We start from the raw sequence: 20,198 nt of genomic DNA, 5'->3' as shown, positions 1-20,198 counted from the left end.
CACTTATGACTAGCAATCTCCCACTTGACCTAAAGCCAATCACCTATGTGTCTGATCCCCATCAGACCCCTGTGACGCTCAAAGACAATCTGAGACAACGGCTTTATCAATGGATCTGCAATGTTATCTTCGGATGGAACAATTCCACTACTACATCTCCTCGGGTTACGATCTCTCTTATAAGCTGGAACCTCCTCAGAACACTTCTGATGAGACCCGGGTTCCCTTATTTGAGTAATCACCCCATAGTTGTCGCAATATAAGGAAGTCGACTTGTCGCTATCTGTATCGACTCCCAAATCTGTGATGAACTTCTTCACCCAGACTCCCTCCTTTGCTGCATCCGATGCAGCAATGTACTCCGCCTCTGTGATCGAGTCAGAAGTGGTATCTTGCTTGGAACTCTTCCAGCACACTGCTCCTCCATTCAAGGTGTACACATACCCTGAATTCGACTTGCTATCATCGACATCAGACTGAAAACTTGAGTCAGTGTAGCCTTCAACCTTAAGGCTATTACCTCCATATACTAGTAAAAGATCCTTAGTCCTTCTCAAGTACTTAAGGATACACTTTACTGCTTTCCAGTGCTCCAAGCCTGGATCCGCCTGATACCTGCTCGTGACACTCAGAGCATGCGCTATATCAGGCCTAGTACATAGCATGACATACATGATAGACCCTATTGCTGAGGCATAAGGTATCATATCCATGTTCGCCCTTTCTTCTGGAGTCTTTGGGGACATACTCGTAGAAAGCGATATCCCATGTCTCATCGGTATGAGACCTCTTTTGGAATTTTCCATGCCAAACCTTTTGACAATAGTTTCTATGTACCTGGACTGGGACAAGCCAAGCATCCTTTTGGATCTATCTCTATAGATTCTAATCCCCAAGATATAAGATGCTTCTCCTAAGTCCTTCATGGAGAAGTGTCTAGATAACCAAGCCTTTATTGTGGATAGCATTCCTATGTCATTCCCAATGATGAGGATGTCATCCACGTATAACACCAAAAAAGCTAATAGCGCTCCCACTTACCTTTCTGTATACACAAGGCTCATCTTCGTTCTTAACGAAGTCATAAGATCTGATTGCCTCATCAAATCTTATGTTCCAACTTCGGGAAGCTTGCTTTAGTCCATAAATGGATCTAAGCAACCTACACACCTTATCTGGGCAGTTCTTGGACACGAATCCCTCAGGTTGCATCATATACACCTCCTCCTCCAGGTTCCCGTTGAGGAATGCGGTTTTCACATCCATCTGCCAGATCTCATAATCATAGTGTGCTGCAATAGCCAATAGAATTCTGATGGATTTTAGCATTGCTACGGGTGAGAAAGTTTCGTCGTAGTCAACACCTTGCCTTTGACGATACCCCTTAGCCACTAGCCTTGCTTTATAGGTCTCTACCTTTCCATCTACTCCGATCTTTTTCTTAAAGATCCACTTGCAACCGATGGGTACAATACCTTCGGGTGCATCAACTAGGTTCCAAACCTTATTGGAGTACATAGAATCCATCTCAGAATTCATGGCTTCTTTCCACTTCCCGGAGTCTATACTCATAATAGCCTCCTCGTAGGTCTGAGGATCAATATCCTCAACATCCTCTCCTCTAATATGTCCAACATATCTCTCAGGAGGATGAGATACTCTATCAGACCTGCGTAAAGTTGAAAATTGTGTATTAGGTACCTGAACAGACTTGGGCTGTAGAGTGGTGCTTGAGCTTGGTTCTCTAACTTCGCTCAACTCTATCATTCTCCTACTGTCTGCGCCAAGAATGTGTTCCTTCTCAAGGAACACTGCTCTCTTAGCTACAAAGACCTTTTAGTCCTCGAGATGATAGAAGTAATACCCACAAGTTTCCTTGGGGTATCCCACAAATATGCATCGCTCTGTCCTTGATTCTAACTTATCGGGGTTGTGTCTTTTAACGTGGGCTGGGCAGCCCCAAATCTTAACAACCTTAAGATCAGACTTCTTCCCTTTCCATATCTCATATGGTGTAGACACTACCGACTTAGTTAGAACTCTGTTCAGAAGGTAAGCTGCGGTCTCTAGAGCATATGCCTAGAATAAGATGGGTAGGTCAGCGAAACTAATCATGGACCGTACCATATCTAATAGCGTACGATTCCTCCTTTCAGAGACACCATTGAGCTGAGGTGTATAAGGAGGTGTCCATTGGGATAATATCCCATGGTCCTTGAGGAACTGAGTAAACTCTGTACTTAAGTATTCACCTCCTCGATCTGATCGAAGAGTTTTGATACTCTTTCCAGTCTGGTTCTCCACCTCATTCTTATACTCTCTGAATTTCTCAAAAGCCTCGGACTTGTACTTCATTAAGTACACATATCCATACCTTGAGAAATCATCAGTAAATGTAATGAAGTAGGAGTAACCTCCAATGGCATGAGTTGACATGGGTCCACATACATCACTATGTATGAGTTCCAACAACTCAGTGGCTCTCTCTCCAGTTCCACTAAATGGAGAGTTGGTCAGTTTTCCACGAATGCAAGGCTCACAAGTTGCATATGACACATAGTCGAATGGATCTAGATATCCATCATTTAGCAACTTTTGAATCCTTCTTTCATGGATGTGACCTAGCCTACAATGCCACAGGTATGCACTGTTCAACTCATCTCGTTTCCTTTTGGACACATTTATATTCATGATATGTGGAGTGGTGTCTAACATAAATAAACCATTATGCAATGTTCCTTTCGTGATGATCTTATCATCTAATAATATCGAACAACCATTGTTCTCAAAAACAAATTTATATCCACTAACTGTTAAACATGAAATGGAGATAATGTTTTTGATAATAGAAGGAACAAAATAACATGCATCTAATGCAATAAAAGCTCCACTAGGCAGATGTAGGGCGACCTCGCCAACAGCTAATACAGCAACTTTTGCTCCATTACCCATCTTGAGGTCCATCTCGCCTCTCTCTAGTCTCCTAGGCCTTGCCAGAACCTGCAACGAATTGCATATATGATAAGCACTACCGGTATCCAATACCCATGTGTTATCATAAGAGTCTGACAAATGGAGACTGATCATGAATGTACCTAAAGCTTCATCAAGCTTTTGTTTCGCCCTTTCTGCAAGGTACTCTTTGCAGTTTCTCTTCCAGTGCCCATCTTTACCATAGTGGAAGCACTGGTCTTTGTCCTTTGTTGGGTCTTTCTTAGCAACCTTTGCTTTACCTTGTTTGCCCTTGCCCTTTCCCTTCTTAAGGGACCTTTCTGCTTTCCTTTTCTTTCTGGTCTCACCAGTGTAGAGAACTGGCTTCTCTTTCTTAATAGTACTCTCTGCCTCCCTCAACATATTGAGGAGCTCTGGGAGAGTCACCTCAAGCTTGTTCATATTAAAGTTCATTATGAACTGTGAAAAGGAATCTGGTAGGGACTAAAGCACAATGTCCACACACAAGTTATCCTCTAGGACCATTCCTAGACCTGTGAGTTTCTCTATCCACTCAATCATCTTTAGGACATGGTTCTGAACCGGTGTCCCCTCAGTCATCCTAGCGCGGAAAAGGCTCTTGGATATCTCATATCGTTGAGTCCTTCCCTGTTCCTCAAACAATTTACGGACATGTAGGAGAATGGATCTGGCATCCATCTTTTCATGTTGTCTCTGTAACTCTGGAGTCATAGAGCCCAACATATAACACTGAGCAAGAGTGGAGTCATCAATGTACTTCACGTAGCGAGCGATCTCATCCTCGCTTGCCCCTTCTTCGGGCGTAGGCATCACTGTATCAAGGACGTACACGATTTTCTCCGTTGTGAGAACAATTCTCAAGTTACGGAGCCAATCCGTATAATTTGGACCAGTGAGGCGGTTGACATCAAGTATGCCACGTAAGGGATTTGAAAGCGACATTTTCTAAAAATAAAGATGTAGCAAAAATGAATAACATGCAGATTTTGCAAGAAATAAACTATCAAGATATGGACTTCTATCTTAATATGCTCCCACTATTTTACTAACGAGTCACGCGATACCCTCAGCACGTAAAACGGAAGTCTCCGGCAGACTTCTAGTGGGGATCAGGATCCAATCAGCGTCTTAGTGTAACCTCGAGGGACTCGACCAATCACACTAAGCCTAAAAGGTAGACAACTCTTGCCGATCACAACTCCTTGTGATTCCCGTCCTGTTCGGCCTCCGAATCACCATGGCCTCGAGGGACTCGACCAACCATGATGCTCGGTTAAGTCAACACCTTCGTTACAAGATGAGTCTGATTTGATGATATACCCTCGAGGGACTCGACCAAGCATATCATGCCCTCAGGTCACCGGTGATATCTCTATGTCGTAAGCAAGATAGCGAATCGCGATATAGGTGAGTCTCGAGGGACTCGACCAACTCAACCTACACCGGGATTCGGTTCCTACTCATAACGATGGAAGGCCACGTGGGTCAATCTAATTGCCTCACGTTTACCGACTTAATTTTATCGAGAGATGTTTCTATAATTTGGTCTCCTAATATGACATGTCACACATATACATATTTAATATATATCTACATCGCATGCAAATATATATACATATCTAGTATGTGTATAAGCAATCACACCAGATGATCATGGACCACAACCTAATATGATTAGGCCCGAGCCAGTAGGCCTAATCACTCACATCAAGATCTATGTGTGCAACGGTGCATCTCCATGCCCTGTGATCGTCCATCTCGTCCTCGTCGGTTTCGTCGACATCTTGATGCATCTCCATGCAACACGATCGTCCGTCTCGTGGGTCCCGCTGTCGCATCCACGCTCCCGTTGCGCCTCCTCATGTGATTACAACTTAATCATAGGCACGCAGGCCCGACAATAAACGAGAAATATAATGGAGGTTCGCAGACCTCAATAATAATAATCACAAGTACACACATCACACGGTCCATGATCATCTGTCCACACATCATACATCACATGTATAAATAATCATCATCATGTAGGACTACTAGATAATAATAAAAATAATAATCAACTAAACCTTTTAATTAATTAATATTTTCTGAAATCAGGGATATATAGGGAATTTCTCAATTCCTAAGGGTATTTTCGTAATTTGGACAAAAGACAGAAACTGGAATTTCTCAAATTCCGAGGGGTAAAACTGTCTTTTGCCCAGAAAACCCTAATACCCTTTGCCCTTTTTGCTGCTGCCGCCGCCGCCACCCTGCCGGCGGCGGCCTGTGTGGCGGGGCGAGGGCACTGCCCTCGCCTGCAGGCGGCACGCCCGCTGGCGGCGATGCCGCTGCGGGTGGGCGCCCCCTTCGGGCGCCACTGCCTCCGCAGACGGTGCTGTACCGCCGGGCGGCCGGGTTTCGCCCGCGGGAGCAGCGGCGGCAGGCGCCGCTTCCTTTCGGCGGCAGGCGCCACTTCCCTGCGGCGCCTCTGCCCGTGGGTTGCCAGCCCCGCCAGCAGCAAGCCTGCTGCAAGCAGACCGCCGGCCGGCTGCTGCAGGCACAGCGCTTGCGCATGCGCCGGCGCTGTGCTGCCTGGCTGCGGCTGCAGCTGCGGCTGCCGCTGCAGGTGGTTGCAGGTATGCAGATCGAGGGCAGCAACTGTTGCTGCCCTTCCTCGCTTTTGCGTCAACGATTTTGACTTCAATATTCTTCCTAAACACAACACACGCAGTTCAAAACCAATCATTCGCACGAACAACCTGGCTCTGATACCACTGTTGGGAAATCATAGGGGGCGACATCATATGCGCAGCGGAAGAACAAGAAAACAAAAATCCCCGATTCCCAAAAAGATGTTCATCGTCGTGCGAAGATTGGTGCGCAAAATCCGCAAAAACACAAAACTGCGTATAGAGATTGTGTTACCTAGGGAGATCGTATATCCCTGTTTCCTTGCAGATCCTTAGGAGAGGGTGAAGGAGGTCAAGCGTCCTCCTCTCTAGCGGTGATCCACACAGCAGGGTTGCGACGACGCTCCTCAAAACTCCAGGCCTACTCTGAGGGGAGAGGGAGAGGAGAATAGGAAGGGCAAGCAAAGACTCTAGCCTATGAGGCTGTGAATCCCTCCTATTTATAGAGATCCCGTGTCAAAACCCTAATGGGTCCTTTCCCTAATGGGTATTGGATCTGCATCCAATAAGACAAGGGCTCCGTCGGATATCTCATATCCGAACCTCTACTCATCGCAATGCCTACCATATGTGTGTGACCCTCTAGGCCCAATATCGAGCTGGCCGTGTGTCATACCTGTCAGAACTCCTTCTAACTCAGTGAATTATTATCTCTGTAATAATTCACTCGACTCATCGACTACGGAAGTACTAGGCCACTACGCCGTAGTCCCCAGACGATACAGGGGAATCCAATCCATTGGACCTGTCTGTCCTCAGTTACCATGTACCTATAGTCCCTCATCCATCTAATATCCCAGAGACCGTATATCGAGCATGGTGCTGTCAGACCCATACGGTTTCTACTCGAGTCTCGCTCTAATCGGATTCTCCCGGAGAACTCTTTCTCTCTCAACCCGAATGACCCTGGCCAGGGATTTGTCTGAGCAAGAACACATGGGATATTCCTCTCATGATACCGAGAGTGGATGATCCTCTATCGACACTCAATAGCCCTCGTAAGGTCGACTACCACTCTCAATGACCAGTTGTACTAGATCTGGGAACAACCAAACCTATAAGTCTGGTATCAAAGAGTGGAGCACTCATACAGGACATCCTTGGTGTCTCAAGTCTAAGAACCAGATACACCACTAGGACTACGGAATCGTTGTCTGACAATAAGGCATCATCAACCATCCAGCATTCCGTAAGCGGATCAATCAGTGAACTCATTCTCCAATGAGCACCTGTACTGTATCCCTAGTGTCCCTACACGAGCAGCTATGAGACCAGCTGCATCCATCATATGGACGGGTATACAGCACACCAGTCTATCCGGTTATCACGATGTCCCTCTCGAGTAACCTATGACCGGGATTATTTAGGATATGTGTTTAAAGGTGAATCGATCTCATTATCGTGATCTCATCACGATCCGATTCCCATTGCACAAATCCAAGGACATCACAATATATATGCATTTATGCAATAGTTATAAAGTGATATACGCCAAAATATAATAAGCAAAAAAGATTCTGTATCAAGTCACACGTGCCATCACTCACGTGATTGGCTTGCTGGGCACTTATGACTAGCAGGGAAGACCTTGGCATTATGATAGAAGGGTGTTGTATGACGGCTACAAACATACTTATTCTTTTAAGGTGAATGAAAAGAAGATTATTTTAGCTCCATTACAACCATCGGAAATTAGTGCACCAAAAAAGAAAGTTAGCGCTTTTATGTCCTATGGTGAATGCAAAGATGAATTAGACAAGGGTGGTCATGTTATGGCTCTACTAGTAGTAGAAGAAAATGAACAACACAAGGAGACACCAGAAATCATGAAACAAATATTGGAAGAGTTTGAAGATGTTATACCAGAAGAGATTCCACATGGCCTTCCACCCTTGAGAGATATCCAGCATCACATTGATCTTATTCCGGGGGTTGTTCTACCTAATAAGGCAGCATATAGAATGAGTCCTAAGGAGCATGAAGAACTTCAAAGGCAAGTTGATGAATTGGTGAAAAAAGGGTTAATCGAGAGAGCATGAGTCCTTGTGCGATTCCAGCCTTGTTAGTGCCTAAGAAGGATGGTTCTTGGAGAATGTGCGTGGACAGTCGCACCATCAACAAAATCACAATGGACTATCGTTTTCCTTTTCCAAGGTTAGATGATTTAATTGATCAATTATGTGGTGCTTATATTTTCTCAAAAGTTGATTTGAGGAGTGGCTATCACCAAATAAGAATGAAGCCCGGAGATGAGTGGAAAACAACATTTAAAACTAGAGAAGACTTATATGAATGGTTGGTTATGCCATTAGGGCTATCTAATGCTCCTAGCACCTTCATGAGATTTATGAATCACATACTTAAGCCATGCATCGGAATATTTATTGTAGTTTATTTTGACGATATATTGGTGTACAGCAAAAGCGAAGAGGAGCATATGAATCATCTGAAAGAGATCTTTCTTATTTTGAGGCATCAAAAGCTTTATGCTAATCTAAAGAAGTGTGATTTCTTTACTTCTAGTATGGTGTTTCTAGGGTATGTAGTTTCAAAAGATGGAATCATGATGGATCAAAGTAAGGTAGAGGCTATTCTCAGTTGGCCAACACTTGCTTCATTGCATGATGTGAGGAGTTTCTATAGCTTAACTTCATTTTACAGAAGATTTATCAAGGGTTTCAGCTCTATTGTCACTCCAATCACCGAATGTCTGAAATGTGATAAATTCAAATGGACTAGTGAGGCTAATGATCTTTTGAGCTTTTGAAAAGAAAGGTTACCGAAGCTCCTATCTTAATTCTACCAAATTTTGATAATGTGTTTGAAGTTGAATGTGATGCATCTAATGTGGGAATTAGTGCTGTTTTGAGTCAAGACGGAAAGCCCATTGCATTTTTTAGTGAAAAGCTGAATGATACGAGAAAGAAATACTCTACTTATGATAAGGAGTTTTATGCGATTTATCGAGCTTTATCTCATTGGAGTCAATATCTTCTTGCCAAGCCATTTGTTCTATATTCTGATCATGAGGCATTAAAGTTCATTAATCACCAGCACAAGCTAAACAAGAGGCATGCAGCTTGGGTGGAGTTTTTACAATCTTACAACTTTACAATCAAGCACAAATCTGGTGTTCAAAATGTAGTTACTAACGCATTGAGCAGAAAGCATTCTTTATTATCAGCAATGGAAGTCAAAGTGGTTAGATTTGAAACATTCAAAGATCTATATGAGAATGATGTGGATTTCGGCTCGATATGGCAGAATTGTAAATCAGGTTCCTTTCAACAATTTTTTATCTTTGATGGTTTTCTTTTTGGAGCTAATGCTTTGTGTGTTCCATCTTGTTCTTTGAGACAAGTAATTCTAGCTGAAGCTCATGGTGGTGTTTTGGGAGGACATTCGGTAGGGACAAGACTCTAGCTCTTGTTCAATCAAATTTTTACTGGCCTAAAATGTTAAGAGATGTGGATAGACATGTGAAGCAATGCCGATTATGTCATTTGGCAAAAACAAGAAGTCAAAATTCTAGTTTGTACACTCCATTGCCAGTGCCAAATGCTCCATGGGAGGATGTGAGTCTTGATTTCGTTTTGGGACTGCCAATAACTCAAAGGAACAAGGATTCTATCATGGTTGTTGTTGACATATTTTCAAAAATGTCTCACTTTGTTCCATGCAATAAATCAAATGATGCATCTCATATTGCTGATTTATATTTTAAGGAGATTGTTAAATTGCATGGTATTTCAAGAACTATGGTGTCTGATTGAGATTCAAAATTTGTTAGTCATTTTTGGAGAACTCTTTGGAGGAAGCTGGGTACTTCTTTGAATTTCAGCAGCTCGCATCATCCACAAACCGATGGGCAAACTGAGGTAACAAACCGAAGCTTGGAAAATTTGCTTAGAAGCTATGTTGGCAAGAATATTAAGCAATGAGATGTCCTTCTTCCACAAATTAAGTTTGCCTACAATCGTTCTATGCATCATAGTATTGGTAAGAGTCCTTTTGAGGTAGTTTATGGTGCTAATCCTACTGGTCCTTTGGACTTAATCCCTCATTCTACAACAAAGCAATTTAGTGGAGATGATGAATAAAGAGCTAAGCAGATAAAGAAGCTACATGAGGGTGTGAAAGCAACCATTGAGAAACAAAATGAGAGGTACATGCAAGCTGCTAACAAACACAAAACACTTGTGGAGTTTAATGCAGGTGATTTGGTTTGGATTCATCTAAGGAAGGAGAGGTTTCTGCCGGGAAAATTTGGAAAATTGAAACGTAAGGCTAATGGTCCATTCAAGGTGCTTAAGAGAATTGGCAAAAATGCTTATGAGATTGAGCTACCTAAAGATTACGGAGTATCCCCAACATTTAATGTGGCTGATTTAAGTCCTTTTTATAATCATGATGACGAAACAAACAAGAACTTGAGGACAAATCTTTTTTAACCAGGGGAGATTGACACGGGAGTATCTAATTTACTACAATCTGCTCATATGGACCATACTGATAATATGATATTTTTTTCAGCCAACAATATTGCTACATAATCTTCAACTCAGCCTACTCAGATAAGACAGCTCATCAGCATATTCCCTGCACAAAGGAATACATTAATGGAGTTGGTTGACAGCTGTAAAGCACTTAATTTCGAAATTTCCTATACATGAAGGGTTGTTTCATGCACTAGTATTTATTTTGGGGTTTAGGGCTTAGAAAAGACTTTAGAAAACTGAGGATATTGGCAGAAGCTCTCTTGGAGTGCTCTTTTGAACTCTGTATCTCTTGAATGTGTCCTTGAGTGGTGAGTCTTTTGCTTTCAGTTCTGTATCCTTGTTTATTGTCATTAGGGTGGTGATCTTTCTGTATCCCTTTTGATTTTAAACTTGATGGTGAGCTATTTTTCGTTTTACCGAAGTTTCTTCAAGAGTTCGTTCATTGCCTTATGTGATATTTTCTATCTGTACAATTATTCTATTGGTGTTCTTTCGAAATCCATTCTGTATTTTTTACCCTCCCCGGTATCATTTAAGTATAGAACAAATTAATTAATAAAAAAAAAAGAAGTATTATTTTAATCTGTCCTTGTTCTTCCTTTCTTAGAATCTTGAGGGGGCATATCATAATCTTTGGAAGAGTTAACTTATCATCTCTTGTTTTTGTTTGAAGTTTATTTGCTCAATATGAATGTTCTTTTGGGCCGGGCCTCAAAGTAAACGGTTCGGGCTCCATCTCCACCGGTCCGGTCCGCCGATCGCCTCAGACGAAGCCGTGGTTTATAGTAGGGTTTACGAACCGACCTCTCGCTTCCGTTTCCGTTCCATTCTTCGCACGAGGCTTCTTCTATCCGCTGCTTTCGTCGTCTGATCCCGCCCGCACAATTCTTGACGCGGATCCTTCTCGCTCTAGTATATAAGTATCACGCACCGCACCGCCCCGACCTTTGCCTTCATCTTCCCCTCCGATCGACATAGCGCGTGCATTCGACGAGAGGGCGAATCCGTCGCCTCCGATGGGCGTTTTACCAGATGAGTACGTTCGATTTCGATCCCTTTCCGTGAGAAAGAAGACAACGGTCACTTGTTCGATCTGATGAAACCGTTATTTCTCCTTTGGCAGCGCGGTCGCGTCCACCAAGTCGCTCGCCGCGCCCGTCAAATCCGCCGTCGATAAGTTCCAGCTCCTCCCCGCCTTCTTGCGGGTGCGAAATCCTCTTGCAATCTCGATTTGTTCTTGGATTCTTTTGGTTCTTTTTCGTCGCGGGGTTCTTGAAAGGATCTGGTGGTGGTGGGTGGGTTTTGGATGCAGGTGAGAGGACTGGTGAAGCAGCACATTGATTCTTTTAATTACTTCATCAACCATGATATCAAAAAGATCATGAAAGCCAACGATCTCCTCGTCTGCCGCCACGATCCCACCTTCTATCTTAGGCAACTGTCGTCTCAATCCCTTCAAATTTGATTTTCTTTGGATTCCAAAGAATTGATCAATCTTTTTGTTTTCCTTTTTTTTTTTGTCTTGGTTTAGGTACACTAACATCGAAGTTGGGGAGCCATCAGTGGACGTGGATTTCTCCATCGAGAAACTGACACCGCACCTTTGCCGCCTCTCTGACAGAACGTACGTTGCGTTCCTCTCTGTCCTCCCATTGCTCGAAATATTTTTTAGAAATGGTCACGAATGTCAATCAGTTGCTTAACGTTGCAAGCAGGATTATTAGGTCATATGCCAGCAGTTGTTAGAGCTTTTGGTATTGTATTGTTTGGACAAATGGTTTCGCCAAAGAAACGGATACAAAATAACCCTCATTCTTCTATAGCTTTAGGTTATTCTGATGTTGAAGGTAAAACTAGCACAGGTAAATCTGTCTGATGTTGGTACTTGGTGGGCAATATTTGTAAGATCAGCAGATCAGGAAGAAGTGATTGGAGCGAGTGTGCTAACCAAGTTGTAGCCTGCTGACAGGATACATATGTGTACTTTTAGGTCCCAGATAATATAATCTAGTAATATTCTAATTCTTAAAATAAATCAGGTACACTATTCGTTTTGATAATGAGAGTACCAAGTCAGTCAGTGGGTGCTTTTATTTTTTTTCTACGTCTTCTTGAGTCTCCATTAAGTTCTGGTGATTACATCAAAGCAATCAGGATGAATGCCACTTTACACGGTTGGTTTTCAGACCCTAAACAGGGACAGATCTATCTCCTCTCTATAGCAGTAAGAGCCTTACTTCCTGGCCACTCGTTCTGTCTTTGTGCATTTTTTAATAAATTAAATAATTTAATCTGACAAAACTATCATAACCTGTTTGGTTATCATGTTTACCAACGCAGGTTTCTCAGAGAAAGTAAAACCAGTCCTTTTCAGTCAAAGGCTCTTTTTGGTATTTATATAAAACATTGAAATTCGTTCGTGAAAATTCTGGCATTTGGTAGAACCAAAAACTTAGCTGAACTGTTCAAGAATCAGATGTATGTGCAAACAAATATTGGTCGCAAAATGTTCGAAGTGACCAGAAAACAAATATGCATACATTGCCAAATTTTAATGATGAAAGACAAATATTGATCACACTTTAGATTGTAAAGTTATTATTAAGTCACTAACTCTTAAGCAAAGAAAATCATTTTTAGTGTGGGAATTTCAGGCTTCTCAACCGTAAGTCTTTGGTCGTCTGTGTATCCTAGCTGCATGTTTCAGAAGGCCTGTTCTAGTCACATTTTTATTTGGCATTCCCTTTTGGTCGGAGAACAGTCTTCCTCTCTTGTTGATGTCCGTGGACAGAAACACTCTCTTGCTGATATCTGAAAACAATATTTTGTTTATAGTGTTCATTATCCTATTCATATGATAGTTAAAGGCTATAAAAGTTCATTGTGATTGTCTGTTTCCTATGATGGTCAAAGGCCTAAATAAAGGTTCCGGTGACATCTAAATCTCATCAACTTACCTAATTGTTATGCATAGCTATGATGATTGGGTTGCATATTTGTATTCATAAATGGTTTGGAGGGATAAATTATCATACATCCTTTTTTTCTGCTTCAATTTTTACGCGATTCATTCTGTCATAGGTAAAATGGCCAATTTGTTTACTTATATTCTTAGAGAAGCAGTAATAATAAACTAATGTCAAGTTAGACATTTGAGGTAAATTCAAATATATGTGGCTGATGAGGGGTTAAGATTAGAGCAGGAGTTAGGTTTTTTTTATAATTATTTTCCCACCCCCAACAAAGGCATCTTCTTGCATGCAAAATTATGCGGAGTTGTCTATTCAGATTGGGAGAGGGAAGCTGGTTGAAAGTTAATAGAGATGAATTATGCCCAACCCTTTAGGTGAGTTGCTAAAGATGCTAAACATGGTTTTTGCGTATATGGGTACATCGTTGGTTAACATTTATTAGAAATTAATTGAACTTTGAAGTATCAGCATGATCAATATCTTGCCCATCAGTTCTTATGCCAAGTACGGGTCGTTGCATTGGAATGTGATGGATTGTAGCTTTACATGCTCTCCGTATTATGCATTTTTTTCTTCCCTTCTCAGGAAAACTATGCTTTTCGTTGAGACAATTAATCTGTATTATCTCTATGTGTCTCTTGTTTCTAAATTGCTAGCACTTGTGCCTACTGTCGATCAATTTGTATTTTTGCTTGTGCAAGAAAACTCAACTCTCAACTATGGGCAACATTTGCTTTACTCGTGCTAAAATTGAAACAGCTAGAACCTTTTGTTTTGGTAAGTTGTGTTACTTGATGCTTATTTTGCAAGGCAATTGATGCCCTGCGGTTGTCTTAAAGTGATAACACCCCAGGTTTTTTTGCTGGAAAGCTTTTATTTGTCCATATATGCATAACTAATTATCAAGTTTGTATTCTTGAAGTCTTTCATAGCATGAATGTAGAGGCCCTGAATTTTTTTAAAAATATTCATTATATAAGGTTAGAATTGAAGATAATTAGTTACCCTGCTGGCATTCCTAAGATGATTATCATGCCTCTGTTGGACAAGAAAGTAACCTAGAATTCGGTGTCTTTTAGAGTGGTTCTTCTGTTTAATTGGTACCTTCTTGGGCGGGATACTCTTTCGTACTTTGAGTTTATCCAGATTTATTCGTTTAGCTTCAAGGGAACAGGGGTTAATTGGTTCGAGGTTTAGATAGCCTATGTTTTTGATGTTTTTTTCCTTCATTACATTGATTTCTCTTGTACTATAATACTGCATAACTGGTTAAACATAGGACTTTTGTTTGATGCTGGTCTACATGTGGCTACTTGGCGACAAATCTAATGCTAATGAATTGATTAATGTTGCTCATCTCTTTGAATGGTTTTCTTATTCTGTGCTGTTCTCATCTCGTGTCTTGCAGATATGCTGCACCGATAAAAGTTGATATTGAGTACACAAAAGGAAATCAACCAAATAAGACTCCTGAAGTCAAGGTATTTGAGTCTGACGACATTTGTAGTTGCAAATTATTTCTTTGGAATTTTGTTCACATTAGTAATTGCATATTACTCTTCTGAAATTTGTTCTCTTTTTTTTTTTTTTGTGTATCAGAGAGGTTTGGTGATTGGAAGAATGCCAATTATGCTTCGGAGTTGCCGTTGTGCTTTAAGTGGGAAGGATGAAGCTGAACTTTCTAAACTTGGTTTGTCACATATTTTGCATTTTGCCTTGAATGATAGCTTTATGTTAGTTCTTCTAATTGGGTTGCTCTTTCAACTTGGTTTGTTTTCAGGAGAGTGTCCTCTTGATCCTGGTGGCTACTTTGTTGTTAAAGGAACCGAGAAGGTAATTTAGTGGTCATATTATTAAATTATCATTGCTCTTAATTAAGGATCTAAGGTCAATTGAATAAGCATGGTTTTGTTTTGGTTAAGCTAGAATTGCTATCCTTTCCTTTTCTTTTTGATCTGAGCTATGCATGATTGGGATTTAGGATTAAGCAATGTTCCTTCTCTTCTTTTCCTTTATTTCTTGCTTTTTCTTAGTTTTACTTGTCATTTTTGGCTGCTGCATACATGTACCCACTGCATGCTTTTGGCCATTTGTCTCTCTTTAGCTACATGGTGGTTCGGTTTTCCCTTCTGTTTTGTTCCTTGGCCAAACAACCCTGCATGGTAGCCAATTGGGTACTTATTTGATATGGAAATCCCATACCTAATTAACTGTGGTTGGATTGATGGATAAGAGTGTTGGCTTGTGATATCTTTTAAAGTTTGAGTTTTTTTTATTATACATATTCTATGAGAGAACAAGTAATATTTAGAGTGATGTAATTGAATTTTTATGAATGACAATGTCATATCTGATATGACGCTGGTTGGCCTGATGATTTTTCTTTTATCATTCCTCAACCGTGTCTTCTATCATTTAGCCTGTGTCTTCTATTTTGATCGTTTCCTTTAGTGTCTAGTTCTTAACTTCTGCCTCCCGTATAATCCTATGGATAAATATTGTTTTTAACAGGGTCTGCCGTACCGAATTGTACCGCCTTGTACGGGTGGTACGTATCGGTCCGATAGGTTGTCGGTACGCGGACCGTCTGTTACCATTTCGAGTGCACTGTAGCAGTGCACTGTACTCGGCACATCTGAGTGTACCGCTCGGTACACCTGGGTGTACTGCTCGGTATACCGTACCGTACCGGTATCGAGCCCAGGTCGAAATACCGGTACGGTACGGTATTGCGAACCTTGGTTTTTACAAGCCATAGAACATCAATGTTCATGCTACAATGGTGAGGGAAAGTGGTGCTAGTGTGTTGCAAATGCAGGATTATTTCAATTGAGATAAAGAACTAAAATCTTGATTTGGGTCCCTTTTAGTGGGATTTTGTGGAGCAACAAGAGTTCGGGAAAAAAAACTCCCTTATTAAAACCCTCTTACATATGAGATCATGGAAGCACTTGGGGTATATGATTTTAGTTATCTTTTTTTTGTTGCGTTAATAATTAGTAATAGTTTTTTTAGTTTAGTTCTCTCTTTTAGTTGGTAGTTTGGGATCATAGTCTTAATGAAGGATTGCAATTTCGTGATGGCTGGTTGTGTCGGTCTTTGGTCGGATTGGTATTTACTGGTCTGTACTGGCGGACCATGTGTCGCTATGCAGGGATGTGTTGACAGATCCAAAAAGTGGTCGAAAAGTCCCCCAAAATACCTAACATTTTGTCAAAACCTAAGTCAGGGTCTTATAATCTGAACTAAATGCAAATTTAGTTTAATTTAAATAAAAAATATCCACATAAGGAAGGGATAGCAGATTTATATTTTTCGGACGTTGAGGAGCAACTTTGTGGCACGTTCCGAGTGGTTCTTCCATTGATATTGGATCATCTACAAAGGTACCACTTGAAATATTAGATTATGTCTCGAAACTTTAAGATTTAAACAAATCGAGTAATAATGGATCAGTTGTTGGATATACTTGCTTCTAACCCCAAAATGAATGACGAGACTTTATAGTCGGCGGATCAGGGTTCCCAATCCTATGTATTCGTATATCAATATGATACATTTGTCGAACCCAATCTTGAAATTGCTCTCATGATATAATGTAGTAATAAACTGTGTGCCATTTGTGCATCAATGTGGTGACTTGATTATCCTATGTAACATGTGTCCGAGACTCTTGAGGCAAGTATAATTGCGGCATGTATGGGTGGGCAAGTATTGACCCTAATTATTATTAACTAGACAGAATGGTGCTAACACAGATCTAATATAGATGTAATAATCATTAAATCCACTAATCACATAATTAATAAGCTGTGATGATACCTAATTTACCGCAGTTTGGCACTAAAAACATGTGAGTGGCCCTAATCATCAGTAACTAGATGGAATGAAGCTAATCATGTCATAAAATAACTAAGAGGTAGTAAAAGAATATTCACCTTTTAATTAGAGTAATCCTCCTCTAAATGACTTGTTAGAATGCCTTGAACCTCCCAAATGAACCTCTAATCATCAAATATCAGCTTTAATTGAGAACAAGAGTCATAATGTGTGAGAAAGAGAGAGTGATTGAGTGAGAAGGAGTGTTAGAAGATGTGAGAGTGAAACAGAGTGAGAGAGGGAGGAATGGGTTTGAATAGGGTTTCAAATGGGTCCAACAGTCAAATTGGCCGTTGGAACCAAATGAATCTCGGCCATTGAATGATTTCAATCGAAATTTGATTGTTATCTATTGGTACAGGTCGATAATGGTCAAATTCTGATTGTTATGCTCGATACGCAGGTTGTACTGCTCGTTACGATTGCCATTTGTATATACCGCATGGTATTGGGTGGTCCGTGTTTTGGTTGGCTGTCTGACCGGTATGTATAGTCCGTATCGTACCATTTCAAATGGTATGTCAAACCATGGTCTTAACTATATACTAAGCCTTCACTATTAGCAGGACCTTATTAGCTTGCTGGCACTTGTAACCAAGGTATACAGTTTCGAATGATACCGCCCGGTATGGGCGGTACATACCGGTCCGACAGGTTACTGGTACGTGGATCGCCCGTTACCGGGCGGAACACTTAAAAGCGGCCCGTATCGGACGATATGGGGTTATATCGCCCGTTACCGCTCGGCATAGCTTGGTAATGGTCGAAATCGACCGTTACAACTCGGTAACGATCGAAAGCGATCGTTACATCTTGGTAACAGTGCTCCAATGGTCAAATTGACTATTGGAGCCCTTTCTCATATATTTTTAAACCCTTCTTCTCCCTTATTTCACTCCATTTCATTCTCATACCCTCTTAAACTATCTCAAATTGTTTTTTCTCACATTTGTGCTCTCCTAAACTCTACAAAACAATGAGTTTTGAATTGAATCGAAGTTAATTTCGGAAGATTAATAGGAAGAACTTTTTAATCAAAAGATATGTATTCTCTTTCTTTAATTAGAGAGTAATTAAGATCTTTAATGTTATGATTAATGTGTTTAATATTGCTTAATTCAAAATTAGATACTATTAAGTATCGAATAGGTGTACTGCTCGGTACACTGAAATTAAGTATCTAATTAGATACTATTGATTAATTCGGAGGATTTTACACCTAAATTAGGTGTATCGCTCGGTACGCCCTGGCATACTACTCGGTGCATGGTACCGTACCGAGCCAAGTTCGAAACACTGGTACAGTACGGTATTTCATTTCTTGCTTGTAACTTTGTTGCAGTCTCTTTTTTGCTGTACTATTACATGAATCATGCCTTAACATATATGAATATCGTTATTTGTCAGTTCATTCTGCAATTCTTGGCTCTACTAAAACTGGTTTTTGAAGACATAATATATAAGCTTGTTCCTAATGCTTTGGAGATGCAACTGGAATGGACCATAGTTCCCTTGTGCTAAAACATTATGACAACCTGAAATTCTGAAGTTTTCATGGAAACCATTCTGACCGGAAGATTTTTAAAAGCACTCTTTGGTGGGGTTTTAGCCTTGACGTTTTGGTACAGAAATGTCTAGTTCTTGAGAGATTTTTTTAAGGAATTTCTACAATACTATGTAGCTACCTTGCTTTTATGTCTTTTTCCCTTCTCTTTTCTTTCATTTGTGTATTGAGATGAGTTGGATAGGCGCTTTACCTATCCTTTGTAAAAAAAAAAAGTTATTTCTTATTAGTTGGAACTGAGAGGTATGACTTCTTTCTGTCTTTTTTTTCAACTTTATGACCACATGTTACAATCACTGACATTACGTTGTGGATTCCAGGTGATTTTGATACAAGAGCAACTCTCCAAGAATCGTATCATCATTGACACTGATAGTAAGGGACGGTGCGTCTTAGTTATGATCTTTTATTTGCAAAAATCATTAAGTAATATGATTTAATTGTGCCTGTTTGTTCCTGTCCTCGGTGAATTTTTTCTTTTAGTAGAAGATACATGAAGAGAAAGTAGCTAAGGGAAGCCCTAATTATCCATGGTGTGGGGTTGATATTGATGAAAATTGCTCACCCCCTTGTAGTGTTTTGTTCCTTGCTGCACTGATGCTATTTATATTACGGTTCTCATTTTTCTGGTTACTCTCCATATTGAGAATCTCTTTCAGTAATGCCTAATGTGAAATTCATTTGATAAATGATTCTTGCTTAAAGGAATGGCCAAATATCACTCTAGTTTCATACCAGGTATGATTGCATGCCTTGTTGAAAAAAAAAATTAGACAAAGGCCTTCTAAGTAGTAAGTACATTTGCTGGATTATTTTAAGCACTTCTACATCAGATAAAGAGTCAGAACTGCAGATTGTAAAAGCTTGGCTAATCAATATAACATTATTTAACTAGTACTAGATGGTGGAGTCTAAAAACAATTGTGAGAATTTTTATAGTATGATGACAAATATGGGGTCTCAACATGAATGGGAATGATGCTATTGTCATGTGGATTTTGATGGCTACTAACATCAAAAGCAATGCAAAAGATGGTGGTGGTGTGAGGAGGTCTAAAGAATTTTCACTATAAAAGGCCATTTTTTGATAAGCACTAGGAGTATTGGGATTATTGGATTGTGAATGCATATTTATTGAATTGCCAAAGCTAGGGATAGGGAGAGTAGAGGTTTAGGTGACATGGTGCATAAATGGTGAGCACTAAGAGGTATTTATATATGATATATAACCTATATCATTGTTGATCCGTTTTGGTGCCTGTCAATGCCGATGTTTCTGAGAGGAAGAAAAAGGAGAAGAGGACAGGGATGGTGAAGGAAGACGAAGGAGGAGGAAGGAAGAAGATGAGATAACAAAGGAAAAGGATGAAGGAGTAGAGGGAGGAAGCCGAAGGAGAGGCAGTAGAGCAGAGGAAGGAGGAAGTGATAGAGGAGGAAATAAACTTGTCGTCAGCACACGATGAGCGGCAGGTGGCGACTGGTGACAACGTGAGGAGAGTCACGCTCATGTTTGGGCAAAGAGGGCTCGCAAACGTGAGCTCTAAATGCTTAAACAGGTCAGAGTAGATCGAACAAGGACGATTTGCATATTGAACCAATACGTACCGTCCATTTCGTCCATCGCCCATTTCTAACTAGT

The 20,198-nt window shown here is 40.7% G+C and overlaps 1 protein-coding gene across 1 annotated transcript in view; it reads left to right on the top strand.

Moving 5' to 3' along the window:
* Positions 1-10,962: 10,962 nt before the first annotated feature.
* Positions 10,963-20,198, top strand: part of LOC135636603 (DNA-directed RNA polymerase III subunit 2-like) — a 38,890-nt gene continuing 29,654 nt past the window's right edge. The window contains exons 1-8 of the mRNA XM_065148453.1: positions 10,963-11,180; positions 11,268-11,349; positions 11,457-11,578; positions 11,676-11,768; positions 14,525-14,597; positions 14,716-14,806; positions 14,897-14,949; positions 18,880-18,944. Of these exons, the coding sequence (XP_065004525.1) occupies positions 11,161-11,180; positions 11,268-11,349; positions 11,457-11,578; positions 11,676-11,768; positions 14,525-14,597; positions 14,716-14,806; positions 14,897-14,949; positions 18,880-18,944 (599 nt within the window). The 5' untranslated portion in view covers positions 10,963-11,160. The remainder of the gene's footprint in view (positions 11,181-11,267; positions 11,350-11,456; positions 11,579-11,675; positions 11,769-14,524; positions 14,598-14,715; positions 14,807-14,896; positions 14,950-18,879; positions 18,945-20,198) is intronic.

The sequence above is a fragment of the Musa acuminata genome, chromosome BXJ3-4 (genome assembly GCF_036884655.1).
Source record: "Musa acuminata AAA Group cultivar baxijiao chromosome BXJ3-4, Cavendish_Baxijiao_AAA, whole genome shotgun sequence".
Lineage (NCBI taxonomy): Eukaryota > Viridiplantae > Streptophyta > Magnoliopsida > Zingiberales > Musaceae > Musa > Musa acuminata.
The sequence above is the reverse complement of the archived record's forward strand: the minus strand, read 5'-3'. Positions and strand labels throughout refer to the sequence as shown.